Source organism: Felis catus, chromosome A1, assembly GCF_018350175.1.
Source record: "Felis catus isolate Fca126 chromosome A1, F.catus_Fca126_mat1.0, whole genome shotgun sequence".
Lineage (NCBI taxonomy): Eukaryota > Metazoa > Chordata > Mammalia > Carnivora > Felidae > Felis > Felis catus.
Window position 1 is genome coordinate 201766014 of NC_058368.1, and position 27379 is coordinate 201793392.

Consider the following 27379-nt stretch of genomic DNA (forward strand, 5'->3'; position numbering starts at 1 on the left):
TTAAAAGTCAGTTTGACTGGATAATTTTGTTTATACACTATAAATTCATTGCTTTAGTCAAGGTCCAAAGAGAAACTAAAGGGTTTATTTAAAGATGGAATGTTTCAAGAATGTAGGTATAGGAACTAAGGACAGTACAATAGCCCAGGGCAGGTGGCTCCTAATTGTTACCACCTCTAGGCCCCAGGAGCAAGCACGGGGAACTAGTAATAGAATCCAGTAAGAGAGAGAGTCAGTCATGCAAAGGCTGTGGCCTAGAGTAGAAAAGAAAGCTTCAGTTGAAGGACTAGTCAACTCAAGGGGACCTCTTAGGGTGGAAACCAAAGGCAATAAATACTTCCTTCTTATACTTGCTTCCTCCTCTATTGGTCACATTTGAGACACAGCAACACATTAGAACCTGCACCCCCACAGATAGCCTCCACAGGAGAGGGCAGGGTGTTGGAGGGCGAAGAGTGGACCTGGGTGGGCAAACAGAAGGAATGCAGCCTTGTTCTAAAGGTGAGCTCTGCCAGCTAAATTATTGAAGCAGCTCTTGGTAATGGATGGACTCCTCTCCTGAGGCACTCACTTCAAAAAGCTCTTATTAAATAAGAATGGGGGGAGAGGGTTGAGCAAAATAGAAATTTATTTTTTATTCTTGGGAAACTTACTTTTTTAGCTGATGTCCCAATCCAAATCGCTCTTTTGTAGAAATCTGAAAGACATCAACAGTGGGCACTGCAAAGGAAAAAATAATCAGTCAAAATGTTGAGTTAAAACTGAACCATCAGCCAGGAATGACTGCAAAGTAATATATATGATAAACTATAGTATGTACACAAACATATATGTTTATATATTATATAATACACAATACATAGTGATATACACATACATATTTAAAAATAGCATACACACACTCCTACATACATTGCTATTTATTTTGGAGATCATTCATGGTCATGACATATCATGTACTAATGCATAATACATGTATAATGATGAAGAATGGCCAAAAAATACAGCAGTGTAAATGGCAATGTGTAGGACAGTTTGTACATGATTCTTTAAGTGGAGGAGACACATATTTATACATACACAACCTTTTTTTGTTTTTACAATAAAACAGTGTATGACGAGGCATAGGAGACTTTCTTTTCACTGGGTAGCCTGTCATGTGCTTCATATTTTTACCAGGTATATGCATTTCTGTAAGCTAGTAACTATGATGTTTGTGAATTTAATAAACTGTCAAAAAAAGTCACTCACCATTCATTATTCACAGGTTTTAAAGAATATCTGAGGGTCCACTGCGCCAATCACTATAGATAGAATGGTAAAAAACAAAAACAAACAAACAAACAAACAAAAAAAACATGCACACAAGTCTTCTTGCCCCATGAAGCCTTGGTGCAGTGTAAGGAGACAGACAAAAGCTAGATAGACGGAATGCCCCATGGTGGTAAAGGTTCTGGAGGAAAAGAAAAAAGGGAAAGGGTCTTGGAGTAAAGGTTGTATGGGCATAGTAGGTTCCAACACTAGATAGGATGAAGTGTCCTAGCCAGAAGAAATCACCAGGGCACTGTCCCTGAGAAAGAAATGTGCTTCAATATTCTAGGAACAGCAAGGAGACCAGTGGAGCCAGAGAGAAGTGAACAAGGTACCACATTAGGAGAGGGGATCTGAGAAGGACTGTGGGTTGGCAGAGTAGGATCTTTGTAAAGAACACAGTACAAGTAGCAAGACCGCTCAGGAACTTATCAGAGTAACTGACAAGAGATGCTGTGGTTTGGATCAGTGGAGGTGGTGAACTGTCTTGTTAAAAGGACATTCACAGACTATGCACGTTCGACAGTGTAAACCAAACCGGTATCCCCAATTGCTTCACCCCTGTGTTGGCTGTTATTCTGGGACACAAACGCTCTACTGATCAAAGAAAACTGGTGTTAGTATCATCTATCAGTTCCCTTCCTGAAAGCATTCTAATCCTTATATATAGAGTGAGGAACAGAGTGGACACTTTAATCCCCCCCGTTCCAAACCCAGGACTACAGAAATTCAACAATGAATAAAAAATCCTAACATCTTGAAAGTTTGGTGGAATTATTTTTTTAAGAGAAAGATAACAAAATTGGAACATGCTGTGCTCTCTCTTAAAAGATTTAAGAAGGGGGGGGCGCATGGGTGGCTCAGTCGGTTGAGTGTCCAACTTCGGCTCGGGTCATGATCTCACAGTCTGTGAGTTTGAGCCCCGCGTCGGGCTCTGTGCCGACAGCTCGGAGCCTGGAGCCTGGAGCCGGCTTTGGATTCTGTCTCCCTCTCTCTCTGACCCTCCCCCGCTCATGCTCTGTCTCCCTCTGTCTCAAAAATATATAAACATTAAAAAAATTTATAAAAAAATATTTAAGAAGGCACAATCTCTTCACAGGCAGATGAAAAAAGCGGGGAGATGGAGGCAGACAAACAAAAGGGACCTGGTTAAAAATAAAATGTAGAAAAATCTAAAATGCACTAGAAGAACTGAAATAATCACTGGAAGAAATTGTGTAAGATACACAGATAGAGAAAAGAGAGATGATAGATACAAACGTTCATCCAGAATATATAAATTAATCCTACAAACTAATGACACAAAGACCCAAACTTATTCATACCATGAATGCTTAGAAAATAAGCGTCAACATTTTACCCAAATGATAAATCTTATAGGGAAATGTAAGTTACAAACATTGGCTCAATTGATATAAAATCTGAATGACCAAAATTTTAGGATATACTGAAAGAGAGAGTAACAACAGGATGTTACTTCCAAAAATGTTCCAAGATTCAAGTGATAAAACTTACTATTACAATTAATTGCATTTAATGTGTTCAGTAGGTGTTAATAAACCGTGAAACTAGATGTGGAGTGGATTGGGATGCTGTACTACCTTTGCAATTTTTTGGTAAATCTCAAATTGTTTTTAGATTAATATTTATAAAAAATTTTAAATAGCCTTCTGATAACTAAAAGTGGAATATAAAAGTCCCATTAAGCCAACAATTAGCAAACAAGTACTCATGATTAAATTTAGCTAAAATTAGTGACCTCAGGCAGAAAAAAAAAAAAAAGCACAGAACTATACTGATATATAAAACTAAAAACAACAAACAAATCTTCCTTTAACGGAAAAGTAAATATTACTTTGGAAAGGCAGTAAGTGAGAGCTGCTTAAGATATTTGGAAATTATTCTAATGCTCTGATCATGTAAACATAGAGGTACTATTGATGAGATGATGTGCACAGAAAAACAGTTTTAATAATGTTGGCTGTTTATCACTTTAACCTAAAAGCAGTCTTGTGCTTCAGATCAGAAACTAGACTTAGACACTAATAACTGTGAAGAAAATACATAATATAAGAATTATAACACTCACGTCTTTTTATTTCAAGTGTATTTCTTCATGTACAATGAAAATAATCCTTATCCTTAATATTAGAGTGGATTAGGAGGTGTAAGAACAGATATACTGTCAGATTAGCCCTGGCCAAATATTACAGCTCAAGTAAGTATTATTCACACATTTCCAAAACCTAGGAATAAATGCTTTCAAAAAGAACTGTTAACTAGGTCAGTCTACATGTTGGATTAGTCATAAAACTTGCTTGAGGTAAGTTAAGACTGAAGTGTACCAATCAAAAAGAAATACATAAAAGATACCATTAAGGAAAAAAAGAAAAAATAGCCCAATAAGTACACATAACAAAACACAAACTTAACACCAAAACCGGTGTCTTACAAATGAATAAAATTAAAACACTTCAGACACAAACTGGCAGAGGTCTCTGAAGTATTTTTACCTCTTTTAGGGCAACTATTATGACCCCATCAACTTCTACCAGGTCAAATTTGTCTTGTTCACAAAACAGAGAGTCATTCTCAGGTATGAAAAAAGGAAGCATCACCCTCATGTCTCTTTGGTTTACAAACTATTAAATAGGCAAATCAACTGACAAAAATGAAAAAAGGAAGACTAAATTATAGATGAGTTGTAATACCAAAGAATGGGTACTGAACAATAAAATCATCTAAATAGGAATTAGAATATAATTGTTAGAACATTTATAAAACCATGCAAACATAACAAATTTTTAAAGAGATACTGAGAAGGAAAAATCTCTGCCTAAAATTCAAGATTATATTCAAAAATTGAGTAACATTGGTAAGATTACATAAAAGTATGCCACATTTTCATCTCACACAGACGGAATAGGGTGAGCAGAGATGAACTGACCCAATTTTGTTTCTAACTCTGATAATTAAAAAAAAAAAAAAAAAGGTCAGACATGAGAGTTTCTTTTTATTCTAATCACCATCAGAATAAAATCAAGTGGCCACGTATCAAATCCCTAAAGAAAGAAAAAACAGCCATACAGCAGAGTATCTAGGAAAACCACAAAAACACATACACCTGGAAGGTGGAATATTATGCAGAGATTAAAATTATTCTATTTTAGAAATTCAATGAGTTGAAGACAGCTTCATGACACTACATTAGGGTGCGTAATTCTACAATTCAACGTTAACTTTATGAAAACAAACCATGTGTGCACGGAAAAGAGAAACACCAAACTATTTACAGTGTTCTCAGTATAGAGGAATTATGAGTAATTCCTTTTCTTCCTTATTACATTTTTATACGTTTTTAAATAATCACAATAAAAATATGTAACATCTATTTGTCTTTGCCTGGTGTTAAATCATGTCATGTTATTTGCATGAAGCGTTGACTACTGAAGTAGAAATCATTGTCTCATTATGCAAAAATAGAAAAGAACTGACTCAACAGAAACTTTTTCAAAATGAGAGACCTTCCTATATATTCATCAGCTTGAAAGGTCAGATACTTTTCTTATGTAAGAACTAACAGTAGATATAAGTTCTTTAATACGCCTAAGGAAAACGTGCCAACATCACAGTAAAGTATACGTGAAGATGGCCATGACTTTTAAGAAGTGATTCTAGGTGCGTTTTCAACTGCTTTGATCAATACAATCCAGTGGAAGATTCACTGTGCTTCTTTCCAGGTAACATCCGCATCCTGTCTCTGGGAACACTTGCTTTTGGACAACGGCCAATCATCATGCTACAAGAAGCCTAAACCACATGAAGAGGCCATGTGGATGGAAGGTGAACACTCAAGTCAAGAGGCCCCAGCTGATATCCAAGATGATACATGCATCAATTACTAGATATCTCAAAGTCCAGCATCTTGGGCATCCAACCCAGCAGAGCCTTTCAACGGATATATGCTCCACCTACCATCTGACTTCAAAAGCATGGGGGACTCCAGTTGAGTTCAAACAACAGAGAGAGACAGTAAATTGTTTTAAGCCACTAAGTTTTGGGGTGGTTTGTTGTGCGGCAGTATATAACTGGAAGACACGAGTAGATACAGTGTATGTGTGTGTATGCATGTGTAGACACGTGCACGCCCATCTGAATACATGCACTGGTATGTGTATTTGCATAGGAAATATATCTTAATCTAGTAAGTCTTGTCAATATTTAATAACAGCATCCTTTGTTGTAAATAGTTATCACTTGAGAAAGAATAAAATCATCCCTTAAGACAGTGGAAAACAGGTGCCTGGGTGGTTAGGTGTCCGACTTTGGCTCAAGTCATGATCTCACGGTTCATGGGTTCAAGCCCCATGGTGGGCTCTGTGCTGACAGCTCAGAGGTTAGAGGCTGCTTCTGATTCTGTGTGTGTGTGTGTGTGTGTGTGTGTGTGTGTGTGTGCCCCTCCCCTGCTCATGCTTGGCCTCTCTCTCTCTCTCTCAAAAATAAACATTAAAAAAAATTTAAAAAAAGATAATGGAAAACAAAAATATTACTAAGATCTCTATTTTCAAAAATAGAAGTAGGTTATATTTATAGTTATACTAAATTCATCAGTAATCAGAGGTGGGATAAGTAAACATTAAAATTAAATCTCAGAATCAAGGGCAAAAATAATTAAATCTAAGAGCAATCCAAAATGCACTTACTGAGCTTGTATGCAAAGTTCTCTTTTAGGTTTTACTGTGTTTGTTTCACAGCAACTTGTCAACTTCTGAAATCTAAAACTAAAACGTTACATGTTTCTGTTTCCATTAAATTACAAAAGCAATAAACCACCTTTTGTCAGGATGCCAAGTATACTTAATTACCATTATCAAGATAGCTACCAATTATGTTCATAATTACCAGATGAACATTTTGCTTAATGCACAATTAATTCATATTTAAAATAATACATAGAAGGAAAACTAACCTGGACCATTTAAATACTGTGTAAGTGAACAGTGTAGTCGGACAATTATAGGTTCTGTTCGAATTACTTCCCAAGCCACAGCAATCTCCTCCTGTGCAAATATGTCAAAAGACGAATTAGTCATCTTTTAAAATTCTTGTTTTCCCAAAATGAAAAAAAATTTTGATTTATTTTGAAGAAATACATAAATCTTAAGGCTCACAAATTACCTCAAAACCTATTGGTTTGGAAAAGAAAGTCAAAGTATTCTTAATTTTTGCCTCCTACATTTGAAAATTAAAGTGAAAATTTAAGATATAATGAAATATTATAATAAGAGCCCATAAGTTTCAGAATATATTAAAAGAAACAATGAAATATATATGTATGTATTTACATATATATAAAACATATTTATTTATTTATTTATGTGTATGCCAAATCTGTTTCTTCAGCCATAGTATTTCTTTATAATCACTTTAACAAAATCAGTATGTAACTAATAAGAGAAACAAATATTAAATTTCTTCCGACAGTAAAAATAAGTGTTTAAATGTACCAATCATATTGTATAAAGTGATACTTACGTCAAGAAAGCTAACATCAATATGCAGGTCAATATCTACATCATCAATGGCTCCATATTCCCTGAAAGCAAAGATTCACACTAATTTTTACCTTGTCCTTAAAAGATAATGTGTGCAAGGTTAAGTCAAAAATTCAATTAAGAACTCATATCCTTCATCTCTGCCAAGAGCTCAGAAGTGACCGAGGACATGAATTAACTAACTCCATGGAGTGGGACTGCTGTCTTCTGTGACTATTTATACCATCTCGACATCTTTCTATTTATATGTACAAACACTTGCATACATAAATTCAAGAATTGTTTGCTTTGTAAGTTCAAACATCCCCATTTCTCTGTGGCAAATTAAGCAATCTTCTCATATGACCACTTGGTTTTCATTGTGCTCTCTGAAGAGCTGCTTCGAAGGCAATTCAAAAAGGAGTTTCTGAAGGGGTGGGGAAATAATTTACTGTCACAACAGCGTGTCCACGATTTTTTCCTTCCATGCTAAACATCAGTGGTTCTGAAACGGACCCAGGTGTTCTGCCACTTAAATGTCATTACGTTCTGACAGGCAGCTCTAAAAGTCTGATACATCAAAATTAAAGCAAGTAACAATAGTATGTGCCACATGAAGACATTCTGAAAACTACCTTTTCTCCAGCCCAGGTAGTGCGGAAACCAGCAGAGTTTTTTTAAAGTTAATTAAAGAATATAAAAACAATAGTTTTTCCACGTTCTCTCTATACATGTATCTGTATTTTTTATATTTTTACAAAATTACGAAGTCACAAAGGTTATACACAGTGCGGGATAGAATTATACAGATAACTGAAATGATAAACATTAAGCACTTATGTGCCATAAATTAACCTAAGGATTTTACCTACATGTGATCATAGCGCACTATAGATACTACCTACCACCTCTAACTCCTATATGCATTAACTGAGTCCCTAACTTACCCATCCATCATCACTTTGTAGATAGCCAAGATTTAAACACATATATTCTATTTATTTATGCAGGTGATCAATCAGTTCAATATTCAATACACTATCACTCTGTTGGAAACCGAGTCAATTATTAATGGATGTTCTCATTAGGTCCTCAAAGCCTTATGACAAGGATACGATTATTATCCTCATTGGTAAATGAAGAAATTGAGGATTAGAGTCTTGAAATCAGATACCAAGGAGCAGATAAGGAGTCAGGGGGGAAGTCAGGCATCGAATTCATGTCCAATTTCAAAGCTGTGTATAGTGTCTGGCACATAGTAAGTACTCAATGACAATTTCTGTGTATTATATATTCAAGTAAAGCTAACACAATACACAACTGTGGCACTTGTTTGGGGTTCAGAGAAGACATCTTTAATGATTAAATGTTTTTTTGTAATTTGACGGATAAAGGAATTAAAGGGGTTTGTGATGTTTGATGTCTGTGACACACAAAAAGCAGCATATTACAATATAAAAACTTAGCCTCTGTAGTTTCTCCATTGCCCCCTTAAAAATATATCAAAACCCTGACCATGTTTTCATTGTTTATGAAATTATACTTTTTGTTCTTTCATATAATATTTTTAGATTACATAAAGAACAAAAGGGATAAAAATGATTCACATAGGAATTAATTTTTCAAAAACACTGCATGGATCAAAACATCTGTGTTATTCATAAAGGATAAGAATATAACCTTATGCAAATTAGGACATGATTTGACATGCACATTTAGATACAAAGATCTACCCATTTATTTATGAAATTACACAGACACTATGGCAAGAATAAGGACCAAGGAAATAAACCATCTCTTTAATGCCTCTGGTTCAGGGGTCAGTAAAGTTTCTGTGCAAAGGTCATAACAGTATTTTAGTTTTCAGGCCTTTTCTGGTCTCTGTCACATATTCCTCTTTGTTTTTGTTCTTTAAACCTTTTAAAAAGCAAACACTATCTATGGCTCACAGGCTATTCAAAAACAGGACCCTTGACCCAGTGGTCATAATTTGCGGATCCTAAACGTCAGCAAATTATTCATAAACATAAAAGTCCAGTACCTTTTGTTAGGTAAGTTAAAAGGAAGAACCACTAAATGTAATGATGAGGATCAATTATTAATGATGTTCAATAGATGTTTAAGTGGGGTGAAAATTGTAACAAATATGTGGGAACCTTTGCCCAGGAGGATATTTGTTAGGTGCAGAAATTGGGGAAAGAAATGAATATTGAATAATAAGGAAAGAAATAAACTATAGCACACTGGTATGATTAAAACAATTTTTTTACCCAATATTCAAGAAGTTGATATAAAAATATTTACTACCCTGAGGGAAATGTTCCAAAATGGACTATTTGGAGCAAGCAGATTACCAAAAATACATCAAAATGAAAAAATGTTTTTAAGTAAAATAGAAATACCAAAAAAGTAAAAAAAAAAAAAAAAAAAGTAAAGAAAAGAAAAGAAAAAAGAAAAAAGAAAAAAAAAGAAAAGAAAAAAGTATTTACATGTGAACTATAGATTGTGGGTAAAACTTATTTTGTAAAAAATGTTATGTTTTCTAAAAACATTATCTATTTTTTCTGATTATAAAGGTAGTATAGGCTCATTTCATAAAATGTCAGAAACAGAAAAACAAACAAAAAGCAATGTGTCATACTACGACTCAGAGACAGTTATTTTTACATCTCATTCCATAAAGATATATATATTGAAATATATGTACAAGGATAATGTGGTATACAAAAATTTTTGTCCTTCTCTATCATTTCTTCTAAAATGAGTGTTTTTCTATATGATAAAATCCTCTTCAAAATTATAAAAAAAAAATGGTTGTATTTGTATAAATACAATTGTATAATAAAACAATTATACAATTATTTGGTTGCTGTTGATGTTTATTACACTATAAATATGGATAAAAAAAGTCTCTAGATAAAAATCTATGTGCATCTGTCTTCTCATAGAATAATTTCTAGAATTACTGGGTGAAATAAATAATAGAAGTATATTCAAATAGAACTATATATATAATAACTATATAGAATAGAATAGAAAACAGAATACAATTGCATAGAAAACTATGCAATTATATATACAGACACTATGTATAACTATATATATATATCTAACTATGTATGTTATTTAACATACTAACTATATGTTATTTAACTACATATGTTAAGTATATGTGTTTTTAGTACTATACACACTAACTGTGTATGTTATTTAATTACTATTTTAAAAAGTTATGGCCATCTGCAATCACAGCAGGTTATCACAGTGACCATTTCCCACATCCTCATCATCACCAGGCATTTGTTTCCTCTCGTCATTGCCATTTTCACAAGGGAGAATAACTTCTGTCTGGATTTAGTTACAATGGTAAGACTCTGGTGCACTCAGAGGCAGAGAAGGGAATCACAGACAACAACCACCAGGAAGAACCTTACCCACAGCTGCTTTCTTCAGAGTTTTCCAGACTTCAGCAGAATTTATCACACAGTTATGATGAGACAGTGGCATGTATTCTTTTAAAACCTTTAATGTGTGAATTTTAAAATATTCTTTATATGATTTCTTCCATACTTTTGTGGTTAGTATCTTCCCAATGTCTAATACTATCAATTTATTTCAACAACAACAAAAAGAAGGAAATAAAGGTTTACAAGTGCTTTCCCTCACCATCAGAGCACAAATACAGACTTCTAAGGAGGCAGAGGCATTAAAGGTTTGCAATTAAGTGGATTCTGCAGGTGTAGATCTGTAAATAGTTACACTTTTTGTTTTTATGCCACACTTCAGAGAATTCACAACAGCTCTGCATATATGCAAACCAATTTCCGTTGTGATGCCCTCTTTATATAATGCCAGTAATTTCACATTTCCCGCTGTGAGATGACAAAGCGTGATTACAGTTTGTCCAGATGCAGCGACCCAGTCATCAGGATTGCTTCTATATCTGAATAACTTTCAGTTGCCCCGGATCTCATGAATAGCAAATGCAGAATCAAGTCAAAAGCCTGAAATATGAATGCAACTTGAATTGTGAAGCCAGATATCTGATTGTGTCCTGAATGCTGTATTGGGTTTATAATAACTCAAAATAATTTCATGCACTGCCTATATTTATTCACTGTGAAAAGATCACATCAAATTGAACCTGAATACTTTTTCAAGATAAGGAGAACAACACAGAAATGATCTGATGTAGTTGTTACACCCTGGAACTGAGAAAGGACTATTCCACAATTTTTTTTCAGACCTCTGAGCTACTCTTTGGGCAGAAATCTGGTCATTTGATGTTAGGTACTTAACACGTGACAGTTCATTTAAGAACATATGTATGAAATATATTTTTCTATGAATGTGTATTTTTGAGGGCACTACATGAAATCTTGGCAATTCGTCCTTTTATTTTTTAATGGAACTAACCAAGACAGCATCCTTTTTAATGAGATACAACATACATTACATAATCAATATATTAAATGTCAGACCGTCTATGCTGGTCCTTCATTCTCTGTAAAACTATATATAGCTTATTCATTACACTGTCGTGATGTTTTATAATACTATTTGATCAAAATTAGTGATTGTGGAGGTTATAAAAATATATTCTAGATATCTTAACCTTCCCTTATTAGCTGTCAAGAGAATTACATGTGCACATGCATACACGAAACTTTACCACAGGTCCTTGGGAAATAAAACTCTATCACTATTTAGTTAATTCTTGTAGCCAATGACTGGTCAGTTATATTTTGAGAAGAAACATATTTTGTGAAGAAACATACACCTTCTTATGACATCTGAAACTCAACAGCTTGCATGTCTGTCTCCGCATGCCTACTCAATGTGTGTTTTTTGCTCAGTGTGGGAGAGATGTTTGTGAATGGGCCAAGAAATATGCAAACTCAGTAGTCAGAAAGAAATCTTGGCAGATGAAAGCATTTGCAAGATTGTATCCAAAGTGTTCTGAAGTTTCTCTAAAAGGCAACAGGACTGAGAGAATTTAAAAACTAGCTCCAGATTAAAAAAGGAAGCCCATATAAAGCGACAGTGTGTAAGAGGTTACAGTTGCTACAACTCCCCCTCAGCTTAAAAAAATCTTGGTTTTGCTTGAAGAAAGTACAAGTGACTGTCTGGGAGGTGACATTCTGAAGCTTTTCATCTAGATTATGGCCAGAGTTTTTGGAAAATACTCTCCTCTTTGTTTCTTCTATGTGCCTCCTGTCATCACTTTCCCTGCTTTTCAGTCAGACCATTTTTCTGAAGGCTCTAGAGGTGGGGCTGGGAGAATTAACATTCTGGAAAGGACACTGCAAACGTCCATCCAGACCTTTTGATGAATGACGTACTTCAACGTAGGTTAAGTATGTTGTAGTAACAAACTTCTTCAAATGGCAGTGGTTTAATGCAAAAAAAGATTTGTATCTCACTCACACTACATAGTTACTATGGAACCAGAGGGCGGAGAAGAGATGCTACTTCACTGTGGTCACCAAGGAGCCCGGAGTGATGGAGTCAGGGGGGAAACAGGAAACCCTGCTTTGGTACCTCTGCTCACACTTCACTAGCCAAAACTAGCTGTGCCCACACATAGTATTAAAAGGGGCAGGGAAATAAAATTCTGCCATATGCCGGAGGGCAGGAACCAGATCAGTAAGTGGTCTTACTGGTCACTACAAATGGAAATACATAAACCCAGAGAAAGTGGTCTGTACCAATTTCTGTGGGGGTTTTTCCCCTTCCCTCCCCCTCTCCTCTCCTTTCTCTGTCTCCCTCTTTTTCCCTTAAGGAGGTATGTGAGCCTGAATACTGTAGTGTCATCACCTCAAACCTTAAAAACTCCTCAGAATGCCCTGTCCTCTAGAAGCTCAATTCCCAAAGGCCCTGTTACAACGGTCCATCCCCAGAAAGTAATCAAAACACAGAAGAGTCACAGTCTTGCAATCTTCCAACCTTCATTAAGCATCAGGCACAATCAAAAGATTTTATTTTTAAAAGGTTTTATATTACTCCTGTGGCTTCACCTTTTAAAGCAGAAGATGGTATAATTATAAAGCAAAGGTTATTTCACAGGGGCTGGAAGTTTCAAGCGCCCTAAGCAAACTGTCAGAATCATTTCATTCCTGACTAAATGAGAATTTTGTGACTTGTAATTCGCTTCACCTTTCTAAAAATATTAATCTCAAAGTGTTTTCAGATGGCACTGATCAAATCCTTTTTTTTTTTTTGTAAATACAGGACTATAGGAGAAAATTTATAATGAAAAACATAAATATATCTTCATTTTGCTGAATTATTCAAGATGAGACATGTTCATTCAGGCTGATAAACTAATAGTTTTTCGTGCTTTTCCCAGAGACCTAACTCACTTCTAATACAAGAGCCTATGGATTGGAATTGTCACCAGTGTTTAGAATCACAGTTTGATATAGCCAGGATTCTGCTTTTGAATGATATGGCCATGTACAGCAGAAATCACTTACTTAAGTAATAAACTGGTCATTAGTTTCTGTTTCTATATCCTCCTTCAACTGACTTTAAGAGGTTTTGTCTCAAGTGAAGCAATCCTAGTTATTTCCATCTCTTGAAGAGAACTTAGATGTGGTTAGCTGCCTTTCTCATTAGGTGTCACATAAAAAAAAATGACACCAAATAGCCTATTATGTATATAGAGGTACTTTTGTTCTTCAAACTCCATTAAGTTCTTATAAACCTCAATTAAGTAAAAGAACAGCTAATTAGAACAGTCTGTTTTCAACAGACTAAGAACTTTGCAAGGAAGAAGATTCCAGGACCTTATGCCTAACTACTGCCTTTGCCATGTGCCCAAGCCTTAGTATTTCATCCTACACAGTAAATTCATTCGTATTTATTTCAAGTAAATCAGATTAGTCCTGCTGTGATTCATACTTTATACCATGAGGCCTCTGGGAGGTTATATATTCGGGAAACATCCTCTGTAGATAGAGTAAGTCTACAGCAGGCAGGAACATGGCTTATATTCATGAAGATTCAAATTGAATCAAAACTTGTAAGTGAAATATGGAAGAGGGAAACAAAATCAAACTCTGTGACTTCAGATATTTCATTTGAATGAAATTCCAAATATTTATCCAATTTCAAGAGTTGATAAATTATCAATAATTTTATTAACAATGGAAAATACTAATAGAGATAATCATTGGTACTTAATAAATTCTTGCTGAAGAAACAAACAAATTCACATATATATATATATATATATATATATATATACACACACACACACACACACACACACACACACATAACAGTATAGTTAGAGCTTAGACAGCATGGAAATATGTATTTAAAAAATCCTTCACTATATGAGCAATCAACATGTGCTAAGGTAATCCTGCCCCAAAATACATATTTCAAATGAAAAGAAATCGAATTGAATGTTGTATTCTATGATTAATTGTATCCATTTTTTTAGTGGGGGAGGGGATTAAATCACTGTGATCAAAGTTTTAAGCTGTTAAGCAAATTCTGACTCAAGTTAGAAAATTAGTCATTGTTTTGGATTATTTTTTGATTAAATCCCTAATGCCTTCTTCATTTATTCGTTCTAACACACTTACTGAATATCCACATTCCCTAGCCTGGAGCCATAGCAGAGATCAACTGAGATATAATTGCAGCTCATTTGCTAAAACCTTGAAAATGGCAAATATTTGCTTTTCCAAATATAATCCCAATCATTCTCACTCAACTGCAACCTACCAGAGCTCTGGGAGTGGGAAAGAGTGGATCTGTGCATACAACCCCAGCTTATTTAGGCTGCAGGTGGTGGTGAGTTTGTTTCTGAAGTTAAAATGAAACACTTGACAATTATAAATTTTAGTTGTGTGGTACTTTCCAACAAAGTATTTGTTTGCTCTCTCAAAATCTGGGTATGTCCATGGAAGAGAATGCAACCAGATAATGTGAACGTCTTTCATGGATGTCACTGGAACCGATCAAGAATCCATCAGCCCATATTTCACATAGTCCCCTGTGCTATATTAAGTACCAAAATACAAGCATGGTTAAAAACCAAAACAAAACAAAATAAAGCGAACAACAAAAAGCGCGCTGTCCCAGGGGCACCTGGATGGCTTAGTCAGTTGAGTGTCTGACTCTTGGTTTCGGCTCAGGTCATGACTTCACGGTTTGTGGGATCGAGCCCTGGGCCAAACTCGGAGCCGACAACAAGGAGCCTGCTTGGGATTCTCTCCCCCCCCCCCCCCACACCTCCCATGCACTGGCGCATACACTCTCTCTCTCAAAATAAATAAACTTTAAAAACCAACTGCACTGTCCCAGCAGTCACATAAGTTAGGATGAGGAGGGGAAGTAAAGCAATAATGACAGGATATGAGAAGTATAATAAATGAGGATAGAGCCAAATGTGATGGGAGTCTTAAGGACAGAAAGACTAACCTGCAGTGGAGATTCAAAGAAGGCTCAAGGAGTAGGTGGCCTTTGGACTGTGGCTTGAATAACAACAGCAGTGGGGTTGAGAGTGAAGCACCTCTTGGTAAGAAACAAGTCCAGATAAATTCCCAGGGTCAAGAGGGATCACAGAGAACTGGAGGACGGGGACATTTGTGGTTTGGGTGGGCAAGGTGGGAACCCAGGGCAGGCTGGGATAGGGCTCTGGAATTCCACCGCAAGTTGAAGGCTGCTCTTTAGGCAAAGAGAAAGAATCTGAAATAATATGATCTGATTCATGGAGGGAAACTAAGATAGTGGCAGGAAAGAGTTTCTTTTTTAAATGAAGGAGAAAAAAAAAAGTAAGGATAGTGGGGTCTTCTGAATAATTAAAAGCAATAAATAATGGTCCAAAATTTATCACCAAATTATATATTAAGTAACTGAAAGATAAACTACATTATCATTCAAACAAACACTCTGCAAATTTATGTCCCTTTTTTCCTTTTCTTTTTTTGGGGTCAGATCACATCACAGTGTGATCTCTGGACCTCAGTGGTTAATGCATTATTGACTTTTATTGTTCACGTGCATGTGCCCTTGATTTATGATTAACAGCACGGACCCAGCTGGCTAAATCTATTACAGGATTTGATTACGACGCTATTTAAGACTGATATTTTATCGAACTAACTCTCCAAATTGACTAATTTTTTAATGCATCAGTGTACCCTTAAGCCACATGTACCCAAAACAAAACAAAACAAAAATCCTTACAGCCATAAACATACTATCTTGTGTAAGTAAAAACACAGCAGAATGTCCTCAGAACTTTCAAATATAATTAAGCCCAAGAATACTTCCACTTGAACAACGCAACAGAAAAATCCCAATGACTGGCTTACCAAATTGTTTCGATTTTTATTCACGAGAGGTATTTATTTACCTGAGAGAAACTGCATGTGGCCCATATATCTCTCTCACTGCTGACAAATCAGCTTCAAGCTGTGGGTGCTTGTGCAGTTCCCCGTCATAGTTCACCTGATGGAAAGGGATGGCTTAGAAATGACTTAGGGATGGTGAAGAGAATCAAAAGAATCAAATACAAACCATCTCTTGGACAGGTGTTACCCTGCAGGTTGTGCCATAGACATTTCTCACTGAAAAATACAGAGAATACAGCAGTATATTCGCTAAAGTTCATAGGTTCACCTATGTCTAGTATAACTTACTATGCTTGAAAGGAAAATTAAACTACCTTGATATGGGGAAAAGATCAATGTTAAAAAGAACCAAGTAGTGGCTGGCAGATAATCTGAAAACTTCTAGACTGAATATCTATACTGAGAAAAAGCATTTACTTCCCCTCTGCAAATACTAGCTGTGTAAACAAAAATCCAAACTGGAAGGATTATTTTACATAATGTTGAAGTGCAACACTGGTTAGAGAATCATTAGGAAAAGTATCCCATTGCTGGACGGGCATTCTTGGAGAGAAGAAGCCCAGTTGTATGTATATGTTCACGCCTCTGCAGCCTCGTTTATGCTCCATTGATAAATTACTGGTTTTTGATTCCAGAAAAGTAAACTGACTTGCATTCTTTTACACAATAATAAATTTGGCTTTAAAACACCACTCTAACATACTACCTTCCCATTATACTATTCAAGTTACAAAGCTATTTGATCAAGGGGTACCAGGGTGGCTCAGTCAATTAAGTGTCCAATTTCGGCTCAGGTCATGATCTCACAATTCATAGGTTCGAGTCTCGCATCAGGCTCTGTGCTGACAGCTTGGAGCCTGGAGCCTGCTTCAAATTCTGTGTCTCCCTCTCTCTCTGCCCCTCCCCTGCTCACAAGAGAGCTCTCTCTCTCTCTCTCTCTTAAAAAATGAATAAACATTTAAAAAACACTTTTTTTTAATTAAAAAAAACAAACAAACATAACAAAGCTCTTTGATCAAGGAATTTACAGAAACATGGAGCACCTGGGTGGCTCAGTCAATTAAGGGTCTGACCCCTGGTTTTGGCTCAGGTCATTATCTCATGGTTTGTGAGATGGAGCCTGCTTGGGATTCTCGCTCTCCCTCTCTCTCTGCCCTTCCCCCACTAGCTCAATCTCTCTCTCTCTCTCTCTCTTTCAAAATAAATAAACTTAAAAATAATTTTTTTAAAATGTTTACAGAAACGGGGGGCGCCTGGGTGGCACAGTCGGTTAAGCGTCCGACTTCAGCCAGGTCACGATCTCGCGGTCCGTGAGTTCGAGCCCCACGTCAGGCTCTGGGCTGATGGCTCAGAGCCTGGAGCCTGCTTCCGATTCTGTGTCTCCCTCTCTCTCTGCCCCTCCCCCCTTCATGTTCTGTCTCTCTCTGTCTCAAAAATAAATAAAAACATTAAAAAAATTAAAAAAAAAAAAGTTTACAGAAATGGAACAAGATGCCTTATATAGCCAAATCCTAAAATCAACTCCTCGGTTTAAAATTTTAACATGATCCTGGAAAAATAGTGAATTTTTTTATATATGCAGCTATGCCATTCTCATATATATATAAATTATGATGTTTCTTCATCAACATTTTTCAACAAACACTTTACAACAGTGTAAGAGGAAAAGACAATGAATACAAACATTAAGGATGCTCAGTAAAGAGGGACCATCAACATTGATAAAGGTTAATCATCTTCTATTTAAAACTAACCATCCATCCATGCTTTTATTAGAAGTGTCATCATTTCAAAATAATGACTGAGCCCAATATGCTTAAGAAATATAAAAGTCAAAAAACTTTTATTTTATGATGCAATGCTGCTGCCTGCAAAATCTCAGTGATGAAGCAAGACAACTTCAGTGTGAGTGATTACAGTCAAAGAGTTGCAAAAGTAACCTTGATTTCTGAAAATATGTAGAAATGAGAAATGGAGAAATTATATAGGTTTCCAAGTTAGCTCCAGAACTAACACACAGGTCTCTCAGATCACAAGCACAGATTCCCACTAGGGCGTAAGGGCTACTGCAAACTCTGCGAGTGGGTATTTGACGGGTCTGATGTGCTTACCTGTCCTCCATAATAAAATTCTTCAGAATCATTATCACCTTCAGAATCTTCTTCCACTGTACTATTTTGTCTTGACTCCTTAAATAACAGATTAAGAAAAGAATTTTAATGGTCAGATTAGCTTACCTTCTTTTGAAAAGAAAGTAGCAAGTGGCCATAATAGATAGGTCTTGTGCTTGCTTATCACATGGATTTTATATAAAAAACGTGTGTGGTGTAGTACAAGCCAAAAACAAAAGGCAGTAAGAGACAGTTTTGTCAGTGTAGTAAACTCTATTGTACATCTTTTTTAAAAGTTCTATTTCATTGATTTTGAGTTGTACAATTTACTATTTGATGTTTACATAAAACTACGTGTCATCAACTACAACTTTGGTTTTGTTCTGATAAAAACATCTGACAAGTTCATACTGATTCAATTGTTTATTAAAAAGTTCCTCAGCATTGGGGCGCCTGGGTGGCTCTGTCAGTTAAGACTCAGAGTTCGGCTCAGGTCATGATCTCGTAGTTTCTGAGTTCATACTGATTCAATTGTTTATTAAAAAGTTCCTCAGCACTGGGGCGACTGGGTGGCTCAGTCAGTTAAGACTCAGAGTTTGAATCGGGTCGTGATCTCATGGTTTTCAAGTTCAAGCCGTGCATCGGGCCCTGTGCTGACAGCTCAGAGCCTGGAGCCTGCTTCGGATTCTGTGTGTGTGTGTCTCTCTCTCTGCCCCTGACCCATTCATGCTCTGTCTGTCTGTCTCTCTCTCTCTCTCTCTCTCTCTCCCTCTCCCTCAAAAATAAATAAACATTAAAAAAAAATAAAAAGTTCCTCAGCATTATTTATTTATCCCTGACCGTGCTCACTTCCACTGCCAACTCTACACAATGGTATGAAATAAAAGACACTCTAACTCCAATAATATAAAAATCAAATTATGAAAATAAATATGAATTACATTATGAAGAGAACTTTCTACATACAGAAATTATTTACTTTAGATTTCAGATTTCAAAAGGATGTTTAATTAAATATGCTTGAACTTGAAGTCTGAGTTTCTAATTAATGGAACCACATATGCTTTGTGTCTGAAGTTCAAACAGTAAAATTTTACCTAAAGTAATGATGATATTCCCATACCTGGCCAGCTCTGTTAAAATAATTAGGAGAAAGGCAAATCCCATTAGACACAGGAATCTATCAACCCAATGTTTTGGAATCGTTTCTAAATTTCCAGACCAAATTTAAAATTCTTAAGGAAAACGAAAAACCTACAAAAGAGAATTTGGGTTTTATAAAATGCTAACAGATTTGGGTTTGGGGGCCAGTATTGCTAAATCTGTGGTTCTCACTGTGGATGAAGGAGAGTAGAGGGAACGATACAATACTAAGGGGCGGTGGGGGGGCGGTTTCCGGGTGCCTAGTTTGAAAAGCAAAAAATTGTCAGTCCCGTTGCACTCATCTTGTTCTTTTTAACACCCCAGTGTTTATTGGCTGATTCTAGCAGATTTTGTAAAGGTGAGGAAGGGGTAGCAGGAATTTGTCGTTGATGTTGTTTTAACATTGGCCACTAATAATAAGATTATATACCCCTTCTCTTTGCTACCTTAGGTAAAGAGATCACCTTTTACAAATGAAATGGTAAGGGTTCCACATGCAGCTGTTAGAACTGTAAGTTACAGAAGATGCTCCTCAGTCAACTACATTACTTGAGCAAATACAGAGAATAAGTTAAGCTTTGTGTGCACTTGATTTAGATTTAAGCCAGACATTTTTTCTGTTAAAGGCAGCTTCCTTCTCAGGGTTAATTCTAGGTCACTACCCTTCCCTATACTTAAGTCTCTTGGCCACAAGCCTGTGCTTCATACACTATATGCAGTCTTTTTTTTTTTTTTAATTTTTTTAAATGTTAATTTATTTTTGAGACAGAGAGAGACAGAGCATGAATGGGGGAGGGGCAGAGAGAGAGGGAGACACAGAATCCGAAGCAGGCTCCAACTCCGAGCTGTCAGCAAAGAGCCCAATGCAGGGCTCGAACTCATGGACTGTGAGATCATGACCTGAGCCGAAGTCCGAAGTTCAACCGACTGAGGCACCCAGGCGCCCCTACAGTCTTAACCTAAATAGCAATGATATTAACTATAAATACAAGGTAAGTTTAAAATGTATTCTGTTTTGAATAAAGTATAAAATACTAAATGTAACCTCCATACCTCTCCATTTTCCTTCTGTAATTTTGATTTTATGGATAAGCAACAGTTAATGTCATTTGTCTTCCTTAATTCTGAAAGAAAGTTATAAAACATCATTTATAAAACATCACTTTAGTTTTCAGCAGGCTATTTATCAAATATTTATAAGTTTCAGTATAAAAACACGCCTCCGGTGATTCTCTCTTTGCCAAAAGATTAAGGAATGTTTTATAATTATATTATGTTAGGAAGTTACATGATATATAAGCTATTCTGATTTTTTCATTGCCCATCAAAATACGGTCAAACCAAAGTGCCACTACACGGACCCCTTCAGCTCTCGTTTATGCATTTCGTGGGATCTACATTGCCTTGAGTAAGCTTTTTAAATATTCATTTTGTCTACCAGTGTCATTATGCATGGAATATTTTCATAAGAGCGAATATCAACACAATGCATTTAAACAGGGCTTTTTTAAAGTAGTGTAAATGTATGTGTTTAAAAAACTGTTGAAAAACAAACTAATGCAAGTTAGACAGAAAATTTGTATGGGACACCAGATTTATAGATGCTAAAGATAAATCTCTGTTACATGGGCTAAAAGAACAAAAATAAATAAATAAAGCTACCTATAGCCAAGAAAACATTAATCTAGAGTTTAAAAAAAACAGTATATTCCTATTACCTGTTGCTATCCGGTGGAAAATTATTGGAATTGGCTCCGTAGTAACTAATACGTCTTCATCATTTTCTGAACTTGACACATACGTATTATCTGCAAAGAAATATGGACAATTACAGGCATGGTAACCAAAAAAAAATACACCCTTTATTAAAAAAAGTTAAATTATATCCACATCGCTTCCATCACTCAGGAAGCACATACTACTGCTCTGGTTAATCTCAGACAAAATTAAGTATACGTGATTTATCACAGATTTACATGTGATTTAATTTTAAATGGCCTCTTCAAAGACACTTGTGTCTCCTAGAGAAATACAGACTGCGGATAGAGACTGTTCCCCAAACAGGAAGCAGATACTGGGAGAAAGCTAAAACAAGAACATTTGGTGCAATAAAAAAATTCAATATCGTCATTAAAAAAACTGAACCAAAGCCTTGGTTGAAAATCATACCTCCATATTACTCTAATGTATATTTTTAAATGATATTAAGTCTCACAATTCTTCTTCTTCCATAAATTAATTCCATTAAATAATACTAATCAAGTTGAATGCACAGAAAACATTAAATTATTCCACAGCTTTTTTATTCATTATTTGTTTTCTCCAGAAAAAAATATTTTAATAAATTTAGGATTTTTCCCTAAAAATACAGATCTTTGTGTATATAATATAACACACAGCCATTTACTCTACTTTGTTCATTGACAATTACTGGGCATCTGTGCGACCGCTGTTTGTTACCAAACGCTTCACCAATTCATTAATTATGGTCCTATAATACTCTCATTGACACTGTATAAAATATAAAAAGTGTAGAATATTCCCAACAAATAATAGAAACCTGTTATCAATTTCTGCAAAAGGAAATGAGCATTCTGACAACTGACTGAATACACGATAAAAGATCTTGAGCCAAGTTTTCATAATATTGTGTCAGTACAGTGAGAACACGATCTTTAACTGATAGATATCAAAGTCACTACTTTATTTGCAAAGAAACATCTGCACTGTGTTTAGACCTTGAGTGCAGTGAGTCGAGAGTGATATGTGTTCACAGCATAGTCTCAAAGACTCTCAATAGACATAAGGCTTTACTAATAATTCTGGAAGGTGAGAGGAGAGGAATGTGGATTAGATTTGAAACAAAACAGGTTTGCCTCATTACTTTGTTTTAATTACAAATTTTGCCTTGTTTCACTTTCAAGCAGCATTGAGGAGGGTGTGAGACTTTTGTGTTTATCAAGTGGGACCACAGATTAAGAAACAGGTTTAATATAAATTTGTTTTAATTACTGTTTCATCACATTGGTTGAGACTTTGACCGTTTATCTGGAGTCTCTTCTGTCAATAACCTCATACTCTGAGGTGAAGAGTAAACCCCTCTATTAAAGCCAGTATTTCAATTTCTTAAAACCTCATTCAGAGGGTTACTGATCCAAAGTTATTTGCTACTGAATCAACTCAATTAGTTTTTCCCTGTAGATAATGTATTCCTTGAAGCAAACTTATGGAGAAAAGGAGTATTAAAAATAAAAGTGAGCATTAAAGCAAAAAAGTAATAGCTAACCACCACCTAGAAGGGGAGATCCCCAAAAATCCACAAAGTGCACACAGTATCATGCAGTATCTCAGTGTCATGGACGGGAGCATTTTGCTAAATCTTTAAGAGGAAAGTAAATTAGGGCATTCTGTTTATGAAAACAAGGAAGTGAATAACTCAATGTAATGGATCCAATGGCTTAGGTGGTGTTGACACTACAAGGCAGTCAGCTTTGATTCAAGAGAATGTAATTTGAATTGAACGAATGAACACACGTTGCATAATGCTTTAAGACAGGATTATGCAGTCAAACACATCATTTTCTAAGAGATTTTTTTTTTTTTTTTTTTTTTTTTTTTTTTTTTTACCAGTTTGTATCTTGATTAGTGTTTAGGCATTTGAACACTTTCAATTTCTGTTTCTGGCTAAATTTACCCAAGCCAAAATGTTTTCAGGTTTCATGCCAATATCTATTAAATCATCATTACGACATCACAGGCCTGATCAAAGAGATATATATACCCGAGTGAAAAACAGAAATGTAGGACAGTAGACAAAGCACATAAAATCTAGACCCAACTACCAACTAGCTATCGATCCCTTTTAACTAACCCATGGTTGCTTTAGTTCTAAAGTGAAGGTCTGCAGATGCTCTTTGAGGATCGTCCCAGCTGTATGAATGAATTCTGTTTTCTCTTTTCGTTGTTCTTTAAATAATCATTTCTAAACCTTCCTCAAACTATTTTGACATCTGTAATAATAAAATCATCTTTGTTTAGACATGAGAAAGTAGGACATAAAAAGGATAAGGAATGCATTTAAGGTAACAGAATGAGTCAGTGACTGAATAGAATGTTTTCAAACTCAAATTCCTTCTCTGGAATTCTCCCACTTGACTCCAGAGGTGCCAATTTTTTTTTTTTTTTTTTTTGCCCCCGAAAATTCCGAGGACAGCTAGGTTCCTTAACGTGTAAGTTTTGTAGGGACCTATAGATTGTGATTAAAGGCTGTTAACAATGTGACTATTTTCTCTTCCCTGCCCTACCAGACTATGCAAGCCATTACTGGGACTTCCATGAACAACTGGGGCAAGATGGGTAGAGAGCTATGAGAAAGCATCTGTGAAACTATTGTTTCCATTCTATTTCAAAGGCAAAATAATTTAAGCCAAGTCATTCCATTATTCATTACTATGTACCTTCAGAAAAATAATACAATTAAAATAATAATTATATTGGCTTTGTAATATAATCTGGATATCTCCCCTGAGTGTCATATTATATAATATTTATACACTTCATATCAACCTTCAAACCAATCAACTATTATCCCTATTTTAAAGATGGGGAAGCAAAAGCTAAGAGAAATCAAACAATTTGCCCAAATTATTTAAGTAATTAAGGGGCGGCTGGGTGGCACAGTCAGTTGAGTCTCCCTCTCTCTCTGTCTCTCCCCTGCTTTCTTGTTCTCTCTCTCTGTCTCTCAAAAATAAATAAACAAAAAAAATTACACATGGCAAGTAAGTGGTAAAACTGTCTGAATTCAAACATCAGTTCTTTGCTATGCTTTTTTTAATATTAAAAAGCTGTCACTCAACAATTGCAATATCTTGTAAAACATAAAAAAGGGATGAGAAAATTCACACCCACCAGTAGGTGAGCCTCCTAATTAAAGGTGGGAACTGATGAGAAAAAATTCTGCTGTTCTGTTCCAGTGGAGCCAATTATCTGTGACTTGTAATATATTTGCCTTCAAAAAGCAAAAATCTGTCTACAGTATAAATTCCATAAGGAAGCACAAGTAAACCAGAAGGTTGCTCTATTTCTTCGCTGCATTTAAAAAAGCCCACATATCATTTAACATTGCATTTATGAACATGTTACTTAAAGTATACTTAATACTCAATAAAGATCTTCTTTGTTCACACGAAACAAAACTATGACATGAATTTCAATAGGTGGCACAGGTTACTTAATACATTAAAATTATGAAGTGATAAATCTGTTCCTAAGGAAATAAACAAAGTGCCATAATCCTGAATCTGGAGGATTATGCTCATATATTTCCACAGGGCAAAGCAAATTCCAAATTTTCAAAGCTAGATGATGAGCTAATCATTCAACCATATAATCCAGAGAAAGTAGGGAGGGAAAAGACTGAGGAACATTAGCAGAAGGAACTAATGAAGTACTACCAAGATTACTGATAGTAATTACTATCAAGACTTAGAAATTTTCAAAAACAACATAAAAAGCTATCTGTTTGAGTTGATTTTTACAATAAGTAAACTCTGGGGGAGAAAAACCAAAAGGAGAAAAAGACAAGAACAAATGTAAAACAATAGGTACGAGACAGGAGAAATAACCACAAAGAGGCAGATTTTCAAATGTACAGGCCGAATACGATAAAAAACTTTTTGCTACAGAAGTTGGGACATTTCACCAACACAGTGAGCTTTCATGTTTAAAAGTGACTAAGAAACAGAAAAACAAAACAGACAATAATCGCGGCAGAAAAATAACAACTGCCCCAGAACCATCCCTGAAGAGATGCCAGGCTCAGAGAGATTTGCTGGCATGTTCTAGCAAATGCCAAAGAATAGCTGCATTTCTTCAGCAATGCCAACTCTTTAACAGCAAAATATATGGCAAGATGCGTACGGTTCTTACGGATCAACATTAAGATGCCTGCTAAACAACCTTGTTGTTCAAAGGAGAAAGCGTACGTGATACCTCAATAGATGTTAAGCAAGAATTTGATCAAGACTTACAACTCATTCTTAAAAAAAAAAAAAAAAAAAAGACTTGGTAAAACGAGAAAACTAGTTTTCTGAAAGTAGATGGAAACACGCTCACTAATTTTGGAAAAGAAGGACAAAGCTGCCAACTTTCACAATCATCATTAAAAATTATTCTGGAAGTTCTAGCAGTGTAATGGCAGAAAAGACACAAGGATGAATACCGGGAAGGGAGAGCAAACATAATTTGTATGCAATATTAGCTACCTGAGAAATCAAGTGTGTTAACTGAACTTTTAATACAAATAAATGTAGATTAAAATTTAATAAAATGGGTAAAATATTGTCATAGTAACACTTTGAATTTTTTTTAATGTAGTAATACGAAGAACACTCCATAAAAATAACTCCCACTGTTTCTTTCATACAAGTGACAGGAATCAGAACTAAATTACAGACTTGGTTTTACCACCAAACTGCATGTCCTTGGGAAATACTCTTTACCCTCTCTTGACACATTGCTTCAATTATAAATGGTCACGATAGCCTCTGTTCTGCTTATACACAGACTGGCATTTAGAGTCTATTCTATTATGTGTATGAAAATACTTGGTATACAGTGTACTGGTTACATCAGCCAATTCAAAATTCTACCCCAAAATGCATTAATCTTTCTCACACCAAAACTTGTGTTTTTTTACACTCCTTTTATTTTTAGAAATGAAATTATAGTGGAAATTCGCTACAGACTTTTTCCAAGAAGGGAACTTATTTTTAAAAAGCACAAATGATAACTAGTGTTTTAAGTTTCAATTTTTGTATATTGCATTTCCTAAAGGGGCTACCTCCCGCACAGAGAGAAAAAGCCAGTGATACCTCTTGGCCACAAGAGGGAGCTAAACATTTGGCTCCCTTCGTTATTACTAAGGGCATCTTCTGCCCTATTTCCTGTGCTACAGAATAATTCACTTACTGTCTTCAACGTGGCTTTGATTTGTGGCATTACCTCTATCACTCTGACTTCAAGTCCTCTCATGACTGACATCTCTAGGAGCTGCCTCAGATGAGAAGCACAATAATTATAATATTCACAACACTGGATCTTTTATTTTCCTAACACACTTAGCAAATATTCAGTATCAAAAACATCCTATACCATAAGGGAGAGAGCTGATTACAAAATCTTCTACAAAAAAAATTTTCTTTGTAAATACTTCTTGTGTTCCTTCTTCCAATGAAATCTGTTTAGAACTCTTTTTATACTACTATTAAAAAAAAAAGGCCATCTCTTTAATAATGAATAATTCCCCTTGTAAAACTGTACAAAAGTTTTAAAGACTAATATGCTTAACATATATGGAGATCATAGCAAAATAACTGAAACTGTAGTTTATGACTTACAAAATTATTTTTAAATGTAACATCTGATCTTATAAAAAGATTAAATGCATGATGCAAACAACCACAAAAAATACTAGCATGAATGCTAAAGAAATAAGTTTTACATCTTCATACTATCTTATGAACTAACCATTTTTAAAAGTACTCAAAGTATGTATCATCAAAGTTGCCTATAGCAATCTAGTCATTTTACACAGAAAAATATGATCCAAATCATGCAGAGTATGTGAATAAAATGGCTAGATTTGAATAAGAATTGGAATTAGGTTTCTAATTTATGACACTGACAGATCACAACAGTTAGTTTGGTGACCACCTGATTTTATTAAGTCAGAATGCTGGAGTAAAACATATATGAAATACAGGCAGTTAAAATTTGCTATTCTTTGGGGCGCCTGGGTGGCTCAGTCGGTTGAGTGACTGACTTCGGCTCAGGTCATGATCTCACGGTTTGTGAGTCCGAGCCCCGCATCAGGCTCTGTGCCTACAGCTAGGAGCCTGGAGCCTGCTTT

The 27379-nt window shown here is 35.4% G+C and overlaps 1 protein-coding gene across 2 annotated transcripts in view; it reads right to left on the reverse strand.

Annotated features, from left to right (window-relative positions):
* PARP8 (poly(ADP-ribose) polymerase family member 8) overlaps positions 1–27379 on the reverse strand; it is a 178200-nt gene that overhangs the window by 53052 nt on the left and 97769 nt on the right. The window contains exons 1-8 of one of the 2 annotated variants that reach the window (XM_019811146.3): positions 23342–23650; positions 21189–21278; positions 20524–20594; positions 18328–18405; positions 16219–16313; positions 6847–6907; positions 6281–6371; positions 654–720 (exon numbers count right to left, since the gene is read on the reverse strand). In XM_019811146.3, the coding sequence (XP_019666705.2) occupies positions 654–720; positions 6281–6371; positions 6847–6907; positions 16219–16313; positions 18328–18405; positions 20524–20594; positions 21189–21278; positions 23342–23345 (557 nt within the window). In that variant the 5' untranslated portion in view covers positions 23346–23650. Of the gene's footprint in view, positions 1–653; positions 721–6280; positions 6372–6846; positions 6908–16218; positions 16314–18327; positions 18406–20523; positions 20595–21188; positions 21279–23341; positions 23651–27379 lie in introns of those variants that run through there. The other variant, XM_011286265.4, reaches the window with a different exon arrangement.